This window comes from Phoca vitulina, unplaced genomic scaffold, assembly GCF_004348235.1.
Source record: "Phoca vitulina isolate PV1807 unplaced genomic scaffold, GSC_HSeal_1.0 scaffold20, whole genome shotgun sequence".
Taxonomy (NCBI): domain Eukaryota; kingdom Metazoa; phylum Chordata; class Mammalia; order Carnivora; family Phocidae; genus Phoca; species Phoca vitulina.
This window is the reverse complement of record NW_022589723.1, coordinates 39,195,934-39,209,687: the sequence shown is the minus strand read 5'-3', so window position 1 is coordinate 39,209,687 and position 13,754 is coordinate 39,195,934. Positions and strand designations below refer to the sequence as shown.

Genomic DNA, 13,754 nt, shown 5'->3' with positions numbered 1-13,754 from the left:
CATTGTTTCATAATTCAAGCTGTTTATGGTGGCTCAGCTAGATCTTCCTCTCCTTTATAGTTTTGGCCAGCCTTAGTTTTTTTCAGAGGCCTAGATCTCATCTTCCAGCTCAGCCCTTTTCCATACCAGTATTTGACATTAGGAAGATTTGGACACCAGTTCTATTGACACAGTACACATCTTTCTTTTTTCTTCTCTTTTTTTTTTTAAAGATTTTATTTATTTGACAGAGAGAGGGAACACAAGCAGGGGGAGTGGGAGAGAGAGAAGCAGACTTCCCACTGAGCAGGGAGCCTGATGTGGGACTCAATTCCAGGACCCTGGGATCATGACCTGAGCCGAAGGCAGACACTTAACCGATTGAGCCACCCAGGCGCCCAGTACACATCTTTCAGAATAATTATTGTGATTGTTTTTGTCAGTGTTGATTAATTTGTTAAATATTTATTGACTGCCTGCTATGTGCTAGGAACTGTGCTGGAGATACAACAGTGAGCATTTTACATACATGGAAATTGAAAAGTTGGATGACAGATATAAGATAATATGTTAATGAGAACTGCAGCTGCATCCTAGGTCTCCTGGCTGATCTATAGGGTAGAAGGGAGTTGCTGTGAGACGTTAGAGTAGTATAGTTGGGATGATACGTGTGTGAAGGGGTTTGCCTGTGATCATTCTAACCTCTACTTGAGTATTTTTTTTTTTTTTAGATTTTTTTTTTCTTTTTATTTGACAGAGATATAGCGAGAGAGGGAACACAAGCAGGGGGAGTGGGAGAGGGAGAAGCAGGCTTCCCGCGGAGTAGGGAGCCCAATGCGGGGCTGGATCCCAGGACCCTGGGATCATGACCTGAGCCGAAGGCAGATGCTTAACGACTGAGCCACCCAGGCGCCCCTCTACTTGAGTATTTTTAATAATTGAGAGCTCAGTCTTTCAAGAGGAAGTACATTACATTTAGTTAAACCATATTGGAGGTTCCATTTGGCATACCAATAACCTGGTCCACCCTTTCAGGGTGGTCAGATTGGGTCAGAGTATAAACTCAATTCAGGGTTATCTGGGAATGGATGGTTGGGAGAATTCTGTGGGATGTTCTGTCTTGGCTGCCAGAAGAGTAGTTAACTGATGTGTAGTGGCCAGATAGAGGGCGCCTACTGTTGGTGTTGCTGGGCATCTTGGTATGGTCACTGTAGAATCAGGTCAATATGGTCCTTGTCATATTTGATGGTTCAGAAATTGCTTACTGACAAGTGTTAAGTTGAGAAAAGAGATCACATTAATTAAGAGATTTAAAACAGGTTTATAAATCAAAATACCAACTTACAGTGATAGATGTATGCCTGGCTCAAGATCTGGAATCTCTCTAAAGCAGAGATTTTCTCCTGCTGGGGTCTAGGCTGAGAGCAAATTAAAAACCAGAAGGTTGCTTGCTTGGTAAGCATGGAATTAGGAGCCAGTTGAATATTCTGTTCCTGTGAGCTTCAGATTACAAGGAGTTGGCCTTATTTTACTTGGCGGGGGGGAGGGTTATTTCTCTGTTAACTGCTGCTAGACAAACCACCCAGACCTGTGGGAAGAGACTGCTGTACTCTTCCCCTTCTACTTTTTTGATACTCAGTTGTCAAAAAAGCCTCTGTCATTACTAATTTCCCTTTTTTTTAAAAAAATATTTATTTGACAGAGAGAGACAGCGAGAGAGGGAACACAAGCTGGGGGGAATGGGAGAGGGAGAAGCAGGCTTCCCGCGGAGCAGGGAGCCCGATGCGGGGCTCCATCCCAGGACCCTGGGATCATGACCTGAGCCGAAGGCAGACGCTTAACGACTGAGCCACCCAGGCGCCCCAACTAATTTCCTTATGAAGGATAGAACTGGTTAAGATTTCCAGGAGTCGTACTTATTTTATATTCACTGTTACTTGGGTAATATATGAAATCTATTCTTCTGTGAGATTTGTGGTAGTTTTTGCTACTTAATATGATCTAGAAATAGCTTACCTTTACTATCTTCACTTTGATTCCTGTAACACTCTCCATAAAAGACTGATGTATTTTCCATTTCCACTGAGTGCTTTCTGTGGGCACACTGACCTTAGTCCCTGTTTTTTCTCTAGGGTCATCTAGTAGCAGACATCCAAATCAGGCAACTCCAAAGAAAAGTGGCTTAAAGAATGGCCAAATGAAGAATAAAGATGACGAGTGCTTCGGGGATGATATCGAAGAGATCCCAGACACAGATTTTGATTTTGAAGGGAACCTGGCCCTTTTTGACAAGGCAGCTGTGTTTGAGGAGATTGATACCTATGAGAGGAGAAGCGGTACCCGTTCCCGGGGCATCCCAAATGAAAGGCCAACTCGGTACCGCCACGATGAGAACATCCTGGAGTCAGAGCCCATTGTCTATCGGCGGATCACAGTGCCCCACAATGTGAGCAAGGAGTTCTGCACGGGTGAGTTGCACAGGCCTACATCCCATTGGCTGCTCTCCCCTTTCTGTTATGTTTAAAAGAGAATGACCTAAATTCTGAATCAGAGTCTTGTAGTAGGAATTAACTAAAGTGGCTTTGTGGTTAGCTATTATTATTGTCTCTTGGGAATTGTGGTTAATATGGCATCCTACCTACCACGGGGGATGTGGCCGTGTGGGTTAGGGGGCTGATTTCATGTCCATTTGTATCCACATCTGACAGGCTCTGGTCTGCTCTTTATTTAGTGTGTCATGATTAACAACTAAAGGCATAGGAGCCAGCTGTCTAGATTCACATAATCAGATCTTTGGCTTTTCACTTTGGCTTGCCTGTTACTACCTGTACATTTCACCAGAAGTTCAGTTCTGTTTTACTAGTTGTTGGGGTAAAAAACAGAGATGGACGGTTGAAACCACTGGCTAAAATTGAGGTTTCTTTTTTTTTTTTTTTTAAGATTTTATTTATTTGCGAGAGAGAGAATGAGAGACAGAGAGCATGAGAGGGAGGAGGGTCAGAGGGAGAAGCAGACTCCCTGCTGAGCAGGGAGCCCGATGTGGGACTCGATCCCGGGACTCCAGGATCATGACCTGAGCCGAAGGCAGTCGCTCAACCAACTGAGCCACCCAGGTGCCCAGAGGTTTCAATAAATTACATTTGTTTACTATACTATCCTCATCTCCTACTATCCCTGGTCAGGGAGGGTTTGGCTAGTCCTCTTTCTCACGTAACAGAGTAGTGCCTTGGCAGTTAGGTCGGTCATTGTATAGGATAGTTTAGTCTGTTGCCTCAGTGGTGTTAACATTAGGAACTTTTCTTCAAACGTGGCATTAGAGGGGCACCTGGGTAGCTCAGTCGGCTAAGCGTCTGCCTTCGGCTCAGATCAGGATCCCAGGGTCCTGGGATTGAGCCCCGCCTCAGGCTCTCCGCTCATTGGGGAGTCTGCTTCTCCCTCTGACCCTCCCCTGTCTCGTGCTCTCTCACTCTGTTCTCTCTCAAATAAATAAAATCTTAAAACACACACACACACACACACACACACCCCATTAGAGGCAGATAAAACCAGCTATAGGAGAGGTGGTCTACCTCACCCCTGTCCCTGTCGCTTCCCACTAAACCACATTATTATCTGGGCTTCTTCAAATACAGTTGGAAAACCATTCTTATTGAATGATGTTGAAGAGCTGAAGGAGGAATCATAATCATTTTAATTAAGTAGAGAAGGAACTAAGTACAATATTCATTTTGGTTTGAGGGTTTGAATATAGGGAATATAAATTTAGAACAGTAGTAGCGGTTATAGGACGTATTATGGAGATGGCTTAATTACATTTGGAGGAAAGTCAGATATGGCGTGGTTTTTTTGTAGACAGCAGTAAAGCTGTGTTGTATTTGGTTTGCTGAGTATAGAAGTTTGCACGTGCTTTTCATGTGGGAAAAAAAGGCTGTCAGGCTAAGAGTACCAAATTATTTTTCCATTGTTTGCAGGTGGACTCTGGTGGGCATACCTCTTTACTAAGGTAGTTTCCCTAAGTGGCACTGACCTGTGACTTCCTGAACTCCTTTGATTTTTACCACCTGTGTGTAGGCAAACAGCCCAGCTCAGAATCAGGCTTCTGATTCAGTTGCCAGGTGTTAAGCTTTTCAGAGGCAGCCATCATCCAGCAGGTCTGGTAGCATACTCAGTTCCTGCTATTCATCTGCCCCTACTGCTCCCCTCTTTTACTGCCCTCATTTGCAAAATAAGCCGCCTCTGCTGGTAGCTCTCTGAGCTGAGGTGGTCCAGTGGTTGGTCGTTGGGTCGGTCATGCAGCAGGTCGTTTCCCTGAATTTCCTGAGCTTGGGGAGATAGAGCCTGCCTTGGAGTGAAGTGGCTAAAAGGGAAAGAATAGTAGCCTCAGGAAAGATTCTCAGATCTAAAAGAGCCTGAGAAAACATTGCTAAAGTAGACAAAGGGGAGGGTGGGAATTTTTTCCTATTACACGTTCCACCTCCCCAATTGGATTTTCACACCTTGTTTAATTTAATGACAGAAGTAAAAAGTTCCCTTCTCTTGCATGAAACTATTTTTCCAGAATTGCCATTAACAAGTGAACAACAAACCACATGAGCTGGTCCTCAGCCAAGCGCTCAGGTATGGCGGCATGTGGTGTGCTGGTGACCATTTGCACTTCACTGAGTCATGACAGTGAGGGGTGAGAGGCCCTGCAGTTTCATGCCGTCTGGTTTTCCTCTTTGTCCTCAGTAGTGATAGGAGTGCAAATGAAGCCCTTTTGCCAAGCAGGGTCTATGCTGGAAATAGAGTGAGCAAGCCATTGCCTTGCTGAGCAGCTTCTCCTACAGGTGGTTTTTATCTCTGCTCCAGCAACAAGACCCAAGCCTCAAAGCCGGTTTCTACTCTTACTCAGATAGTGCCTGGCTGGGGACACTTTTCCACGTGGATCTTCTGTGCAGATGTTACAGTCAGAGGAAGGCAAACTATCTAGAATATGTGGGGAAACAACCTAAGACCATCAAATGTTAGTGTTAGGTTACTTGATCACTTAGTATGATTTTCTCATTTTACAGATGAGGACATTGAGGCCCAGAGAGATAAAGACTCTCACAAACCTTATCTGTCACATTTCCTTTCATCTTCGGAAGGTGGCTAAGTTAAAGGGGAGGAAGGACATCGTTTCAGAGAAGGGCAGTGTAACGGCACAACAGACTACAGTCATTTGTCTTTCAGTGTCCTCAGAAACAGGCTGGCTTAGATCAGTGGTTGTGGAGGGTGGCTTGGATAGCTCCCCAACTAGCCTTTTGGCATTAATGTCCTAGAACCCCAAATACTTTATTTTCTGCTAATCTCCAGGGTAGCAGAAGAACAACATGTTTCCTACCCATGTGGTGTGATGGCTTGGATCTGAGGATTTTGACAGCTTGCTGCTGGTATCCAGCACACTGACTGTGTGCTGAGTGGTGTCAACAGTTTCCAAGCCATTATGCTATAATTGCTCACACTCCTCTTGGCAATAGGAGTGTGTGTGTGTGTGTGTGTGTGTGTGTGTGTGTTATGGGGGCAGTGTTATAAAAGGTCTGTTGATTGGGAAAACACATTCAGGAAGCAAGTAAATTTAGCTCTTTGTTTAACCCAAATCTTTTCTCTCTGGAAAGCCTTTTTGAGTCCTTTGACAGTGCTGCTGTCTCCAGCAATCAGAGATTATCAGACATTCCTCCAGCTTGGACTTAGCCTGCTAAATAATGCTATCCAGTGGTCACATACTTGTTTATTAAGTTTGGCTGTAAAATGTGAGATGCGTGTGAGCACTCTGTTCAGTGGTAAGAGGTTCTCAAAGAACACTGGTTAGGAGAGAGGTAAGGCTTCAAAGAAGAATCTTTGCTCAACATTCATATTATTTTAAAAGAAATAGGTTAGTCTAAATACTGTTGCTTATTTTGTGTAAGTCACTCTAAGATCTTATATTTGTTATTAAGCTGTATTAGGAAGGGGCGCTTGGGTGGCTCATTCAGTTAAGTGTCCGACTCTTGATTTCGGCTCTGATCTCAGGGTCCTGGGATTGAGCCCTTCATGGGGCTCCGTGCTCAGAGGGGAGTCTGCTTGAGACTCCCCCCCCTCCATATGCACATGTGCATACATGCACTCTCTCTCAAATAAATCTTTTTTTTTTTTTTTTAATAAACCTAAAAAAAAAAGGTGTTAGGAATGGAAGGATACCATATATGCCTGGAGTCCAGTGGTGTGGATGTTAATTACACTGGATGTTGAGAGGCAGGAGAGGTCCTGAAGGCTGGGCTGATCAGGAACAGCTTCACAAAGGGAGGAAGCCTTGAAGCATGGGCAGAATTTCACCAGGCAGAGAGAAAGAGGAGATGTGTGGGTAGGCTGGTAGGTGCTGGTGAATAGTGTGAGTAAAGGGCCGTGTGGGAGATAGGCCATCAGCAGGTTTGGCCAGGAGAGAGAGTGTTTGTGTGGGGGAGTAGCAGGAATTAAATAAGCTTTGGACCACAAGAGCACAGAGCCTTGTGTGCGTATGCTATCCTTGTCCTATGCCATAGGGAACAGCTGAAGGATTCTGAAAATGACATGATCCCAATCTCTTTTAAGAAGACATAGAGTCTTTTTTTTTTTTTAATTCTATCTATCCATTTGACAGAGAGAAAAAACACAAACAGGCTGAGGGAGAGGGAGAAGCAGGCTCCTTGCAGAGCAGGGATCCCGATGCGGGGCTCGATCCCAGGACCCTGGGACCACGACCTGAGCCGAAGGCAGATGCTTAACCGACTAAGCCACCCAGCCCCAGGAAGATTCAGAGTCTTCAGGAAGACTGGTCTCATGATAGATTTCAGGGTGGAATGAGAGGAGAGAGACCAGAGTAGGAAGACTAGGTTCATACATAACTAATGTACCAGAGGTTTGGACTCCTTAAAGGAAAGGAAGACAAAGGTGTGAGAGAAGTGATGAAGGGAAATTTGATGGTTGAAAGCAGGTGGAAAAGAGAGTGGAGGATTCAAAGGCATTGAACCTGTGGGGCAGGAAGAATGGCACTGAGAGTCTAGTTGTCATTAGATTGCCTGTCTGTAGTGGGCCAAGTCTGCATGGTTTTGTGATTTCCCTCCTGCGGTGCTTTGTGGCTGAGCTCGGAGAAAGCAAATAGTAGAGTTACCACACTGAGAGAGAGGTCAGGGAGTTATTAAAAGCTTCAATGAGGAGGCTTCTGTAGAGTCAGAGAATGGAGTTATGTAGCCAAATGGGGGCTACTGAGCCTGTTTCCTTATCTGTAAAGTGGAATAAAATTGTCAATTAAATGAGATCATGTGGAATAGCAGCTAGTACAATGCCCAGTTTATGATTGTTAGTCAGTTTTTGACTTCAAATATGAATTACAAAGGCTGCCTCAGTAAGGTTATTTCAAAGCATCTACATTTATAAAATTTATACTATGTGTGAGGCACCATTCTAGATCCTCTGGGTAAGTCATTGTCACCCCAGGGGCCTTACAGAGTAACCAAATGTTATAGAGTAATTTGTATTACTCTCTAATTAAATTATAGATGTGTATACAAGGTTTGGAGGTGGCAGCAAGGGGATGGTGGGAGTCTGGTTGAGGAGAAGCAACATAATTATGATCCGTGTCATAGTACTGAAAGTTCATTGGATATTTACAGTGTCACGGGGAACGATTCTAAGCACTTCATGTAGGTCACAATTTTCATGGTGCATCTGTGAGATTTCAGTGTTCTCCCCATTTTGTTATTATCCCCGTTTTGTTGGCGTTAAGTGATCCAGTAAGACTTTGAAATCAGGAATGACTTCAAAGTGTCTCGAATTCTTCATTTTCTGAGTGCTAATAAATTTTTCTTGGGTATATTAATTCAAGAACCCTTCCTATTGGGTAGAATTCCTATTTAACTTCCACCATTTGTTTTCCACTCTGTAGCCTCCTTCTGTCCTCAAGTGTTTAGAAGCCCAGATGGGAGGCAGTGGGGTGCTGTTGGTGCAGACAGTGAATCTCTGTGGTTGTCCCATTTGCTTTGCTTGAAGGGTGTTCCTTTGCCTCCATACTATCTGTCTGCTGAGATTTGGGGAGCAGCAAGTATATGAGGAGGATGACCTGAAGTAGAGGTTTTTGTTTTGTTTTGTTTTTTAAGTTTTTTTTTATTTATTTGACAGAGACACAGCGAGAGAGTAAACACAAGCAGGGCGGGTGGGAGAGGGAGAAGAAGGCTTCCCGCGGAGCAGGGAGCCCGATGCGGGGCTCGATCCCAGGACCCTGGGATCATGACCTGAGCCAAAGGCAGATGCTTAACGACTGAGCCACCCAGGCGCCCCTGAAGTAGAGTTACTGTTTACTGTCTTGAAAAAGGATCAAGTCCAAGTTTGAGTGAGGCACTCTCTTAAACATGCCCATTTCTCTTGGTAAAAGCAGTTCTGGTTCCTGCTCTGAAGGGGAGCTTCTGGTGAAGCCACAGTCGGTTTGTTCCTGCTGCTTTATGGCTTATCTCTTTACTCTTCCCACCTTGGCTAGCTAAATCTTTGAACTTTTTTTTTTTTTTTAATTTATTTGACAGAGAGAGACACAGTGAGAGAGGGAACACAAGCAGGGGGAGTGGGAGAGGGAGAAGCAGGCTTCCCGCTGAGCAGGGAGCCCGATGCGGGGCTCGATCCCAGGACCCTGGGATCATGACCTGAGCCGAAGGCAGATGCTTAACGACTGAGCCACCCAGGCGCCCCTAAATCTTTGAACTTAAGTGAGGATGTGTCTTGCTCTCAGGACAAGCTTGACATTCACGTTTGAGGCTGGCAGCTGTCTTCCACAGCTAGTGTTCCATTTCTGCCTCTGAGCTCTGGTTGCCTTCTTTTGCTTCTTGTCACCAAGAGTCCCTTAAGAAATATTCTGATGCTTTTAAGACCAGCAGTTTGCTTATCTCCTGAAGAACAGATAATCAGGAAATCTGCTTTGGGTTTGTATGTGTGTTCAACAGGAATTCAGGAAGAAATAAATCTTTGAGTTTAGAAGTGGCCATTGAAGAATTTTATCCTAAAGGTAGTGAGACCTCCTTCAGCAAATGTGCTCCTCAGAGCCACAGGGACACATCAGGAGGTAAATCCTAGGAGATGCTCTGGATCAGAACACCTGCACTGACACACCTGTGCTGCAGCACGTGCCACTGTGACTTTTCATGGAACAGAGTTAAGGAACCTAGTTTCTGAAGTGAACCTAGTGTCTCTGCAGGCAGACTTTCTTGGCAGTGACTTGGTTGATTTTAGGAACCTCAGGTTCTAATCAGATCGTCCAGTGCCAGGAGTTGAGGGAGTAGTCAGCCCTTTAATGTGGTGTCCTTCAGAGTTTCTGGGCCTGGATAATCAGGTGGGTACTTGTCATAGGCCTTGGCCTTTAGAGCCTTCTGAAGTCTGGGCCTGCCTACTACTCTAAGCCAGACTTCACATCAGCCTTGGGGCTCCAGCAGGGAATTTGCATCTGCACAGGTCATCCAGATTCCAGCTTGTGGAACTTTGTTCATGGTTCCTCCCCACTCCACCTGGAGTGCTCTCTCCCTCCTGTCCTGACTACAGTCCTGCCTGCCTTTCCAGGCATGGTTGAGAATTTGAACCTATTGCCTGCAGCTCCTGGTTGAGATTTTTTAATTTTTATTTATTTGTCAGAGAGAGAGCACAAGCAGGGGCAGCGGCAGAAGCAGAGGGAGAGGGAGAGGGAGAAGCAGGCTCCCCGCCAAGCAAGGAGCCCAATGGGGGACTCCATCCCAGGACCTGGGATCATGCATGACCTGAGCCGAAGGCAGACGCTTCACCGACTGAGCCACCCAGGTGTCCTGCAGCTCCTGGTTTGAAATCTATACTTTACACGTGTGCTCAGGATAACAGTTTAGTGTATTTTCTGGTATTTGCACATATATATTTTCTGTTTTCAGCTAGGTTGTAAGACTGTGGGAAACAGGGTTTGTTTTTGTATTTTTTTACTTTACTCTCTTGTCTCCTGCCACTCCCCACCCTACCACTGGCTTGATGTGTTAGCTGGTCATCTTTGAAGGCACTTAACTCTCTCTTTTCTCCCCACAACTTATTTACTTATTTATTTTTAAATACTTTAGCCTTCTTTTTTTCCCTTAAAATTTTTATTTATTTATTTGAGAGAGAGAGGGAGTACAAGCGGTGGGGAGGGGCAGAAGGAGAGAGAGAAGCAGACTCCTTGCTGAGCCGGGAGCCCAACACTGGGCTCTATCCCAGGACCCTGAGATCAAGACCTAAATCATGACTTGAGCCAAAGGCAGAAGCTTAACCGACTGAGCCACCCAGGTTCCCCCCGCCAAAAAACTTTTTTATGTTGAACAATTTTACACTTTAAGTTGCTAGAATAGTATAATGAACATCATGCATTCTTCATTTAGATTCACCTATTAATATTTGCCACATTTACTTTATATTAACACAAGCGCATACCTGAACCACTTGAGATTTAGTTGCTCTCATTACATTTCGTTACATTACCCCTACGTACCTCCCTGTACATTCAGTAGGATGTTGCTCTTACAACCACACTGTAAGATTGCTCTCAGGAAACAGAGTTAACACAAAATATTATCTAATATACACTCCTTATCCACAGCTCTCCAGTTGTCCCAATCGTGTCCTTTATAGCTGTATTTTTAGTCAACAGTTGTGCATTACATCATATGAGATGTAGTCGAGATACAGTTGTATCTCTTTTGTTTCCTTTAACCAGGAGAGTTCCCACAACTTTTGTCATCTCTTGTGATATTGACATTTATGAAGAGTCTAGGCCAGTTGATTTGCAGAATATCCCTTAGTTTTATTTACTGATTGTTCTTTTTTTTTTTTTTTTAAGATTTATTTATTTATTGGAGAGAGAGAGCACAGAGATGGAGAGGGAGAGGAAGAAGCAGACTCCCTGCTGAGCAGGGAACCCGATGCGGGACTTGATCCCAGGACTCTGGGATCATGACCCTAGGCAAAGGCCGACACTTAACCAGCTGAGCCACCCAGTGATTGTTCCTTTTGATTCATGTGATTTATGTTCCATGTGATTCATGTTAAACATTTTCCCCACGATTTTGGTGGGGCTCTGTCCTTTTCAGGGTATCACATCGTAAGAATATACAGTGTCAGTTTGTCTCACCATTGGGGCTGAGTTAATCACTTGGTGAGGTATCGTCCACCGGGTTTCTTCTTTGTAAGGATACTTCTCCCCTTCATAATTAATAAGCCATCTTGTCAGGAGGTCCTTTACCTCTTGAGTCCAAAGCTTGTTTCAGTGGAGCTTTAACCTGAAGGAATGAGGTCCAGGGTGGACAGGGGGTTTGTCTAGTTGTAAATGGGGGAGGGGAAAGAATCTGAAACATCTCACCCACACTTAACTTTGGTTACAGCTGGGCTCTTACCCAGCTGCAGAATGGAACTCGCTGAGGCAGTTTTACAGGTTTCCTTCCCATTCTTTCATTAATTCCACACACATTTATGTAGACCCGACCAGGCCCTGTGCTGACAGTGAGGGCACCGTGAAGAACAGGCTAGCGCAGTGAGCAAGACAGACTCGGTCACTGCCTTCATGGAGCTTGCAGTCTGGCAAAGTGGATAGTCCAAAACGAAAAAACAGTTATTTACAAGTTGTGTTCAGTACAGTGAAGAAAATAAGCAGCCTGCTGAGACTGAGGGATATTTAAGAAGAGGGGGAGAAGAAGAATGAGGGACTTCTTTAAGAAAAATGAGGGACCAGCTATGAGTGTGGGTAGAATATTGGAAGAGAGAAAAGAGTCCCAGGAGAGGGGACATGCTTCCTGAGGCCAGAAGGGACTTGGAATATGTTTAGGAACCAGAAGGCAGCCAAGGTGCCTTGGAGCATGGTGGGAGTTGGGGTCCAAGGTAAAGGGGGTGAAGTAAACAGGGGCCAGATCTTGGAGGCCTTGTGGGCCCTAATAAAGAGTATTGAGTATTTAGGCTTCTTGTAACAAATCCTTCTTTCAGAGATACAGTTGACACCAAATTTCATTTTGTGTAGCTTTCATGTAAATCTACAGGGGCTCTCTTATACAGTGTGGGTCTGAGGGTGTGAATTTACTGGTTTATACTCCTGAAAAGAACCTGTGTGTTTAACTATAGAGAACACACTGATGGCTACCAGAGGGGAGGAGGGCCAGGGGTGGGGTGGGGATATGGGTGAAATAGGTGATGGGGATTAAGGAGTACACTTGCTGTGATGAGCACTGGGTGATTAAATAAGAACTTAACCAAACCAGGGCGCCTGGGTGGCTCAGTTGGTTAAGCGACTGCCTTCGGCTCAGGTCATGATCCTGGAGTCCCGGGATCGAGTCCCACATCGGGCTCCCTACTCAGCAGAGAGTCTGCTTCTCCCTCTGACCCTCCTCCCTCTCATGCTCTCTGTCTCTCATTCTCTCTCTCGCAAATAAATAAAAAAAATCTTTAAAAAAAAAAAAAAAAAAGAACTTAACCAAACCAAACCAGTGTGATATCCCCCCACAGTTGTGTGATCCCCACAGAATGGAATCAGAATTCATAGCCCTGGAGAAATCACATGCCCTCATTGAGGCATTGAGCCTTCAGTGAGCTGTGCTCCTCATTGGTAACACATGGGGCGCACACAGCCTTTCTCACTAAAGGGCCATGTCAGTGTGAGGACTGAGTTTAGATCTGAGCTGACACTTTGTTGTGGGAGTCTTGTCACACAACCAAAAGGCTGGGAGGTTTGAAGGACAGGGAGGGATGTACATGCAGAAGCTGCTGGAGAAGGTTTGGACATGGTGCTTGAGGGTGTGAGAACGAGGCTGAGGCCTTAAGTCGTATGTACTGGAAGGAGCCTGTGGAAGTGAGACAGACCTGACGAAGGGGAGGCCGCAGCAGGCACTGTGGTGGCTGGCCTGTGAGGTGGCAGGGCCCTGGCCTCATGCTGTGGAGTGAGCTGTCTGGGGAGGAGTCTGGTCTCCCAGCCTGTACAGAGTGTGCTTAAGCTGTTTTCCTGGATACCCTGAGGTTAATCAGATCCTGAGATGTGCTCTGCTTGTCACGAACTGGCTGTAATTATATCTCCCTTTCTTGTTTCACCGACAGCTGTAAAATACATAGTGAGAGAAACCCTACCAACTGATTTTACTGCCTTGGTTCCAGAACAATAAAGATCCACCTGCCAGCCCAAACATAATTAGGCTTGGCTCATGTTCAGGCTTTGGCAATGTTATTGTTTGCCATTTACACGCTATGTTCTTGGTTCCCTTCCTTTGGAGTTTATTTTATTCCCTCTGCCTGTTTCTGATAAGCCAGTCTGACTGGTGGTGGGACTTTATGTGTAAATGTTGAAAAGGAACATTTTGTGGTGCTTGCACATTCCTCTCGGAGAAACTGAGTAGGGTACTGCAGGGTCCTAGGCCCTGTAACTGGCAGACTGAGGAGAAGGGATCCCGGCCTTGTCTTGCCCTAGGCTACAAAGTGTGCCAGTTCATCAGCAGTGTTCCCACCATCAGTGAGCTCCCCGCTGGAGCAGCCAGCCAGCCGGGGTGTGGGCTCTACTCTCCTCTCCCTGTACTGTGAGTTTTGTACCTTTCAGGACTGTGAGGAGAAAATGCTCAGCCTGCCTCCAGAGAGCCCTCGGCATGGGGGAGGGAGGTGCCGTGTACCTACAGCACAAGACGTAGACCCACAAAGAATGCGTGATTTGTAGGGTGACATGCTCAGGACTCCCTACCTTGATCCGTTTCAGAGTCAACAGAAAGCAAATAAATGGGTGAAGAAATGCACAGGGT

The 13,754-nt window shown here is 45.4% G+C and overlaps 1 protein-coding gene across 2 annotated transcripts in view; it reads left to right on the top strand.

The window, feature by feature from the left end:
* EDC3 (enhancer of mRNA decapping 3) overlaps positions 1–13,754 on the top strand; it is a 59,342-nt gene that overhangs the window by 35,906 nt on the left and 9,682 nt on the right. For both annotated transcript variants that reach the window (XM_032417218.1, XM_032417217.1), the window contains exon 4: positions 2,112–2,447. In XM_032417218.1, coding sequence (XP_032273109.1) covers positions 2,112–2,447 — 336 coding nt within the window. The remainder of the gene's footprint in view (positions 1–2,111; positions 2,448–13,754) is intronic.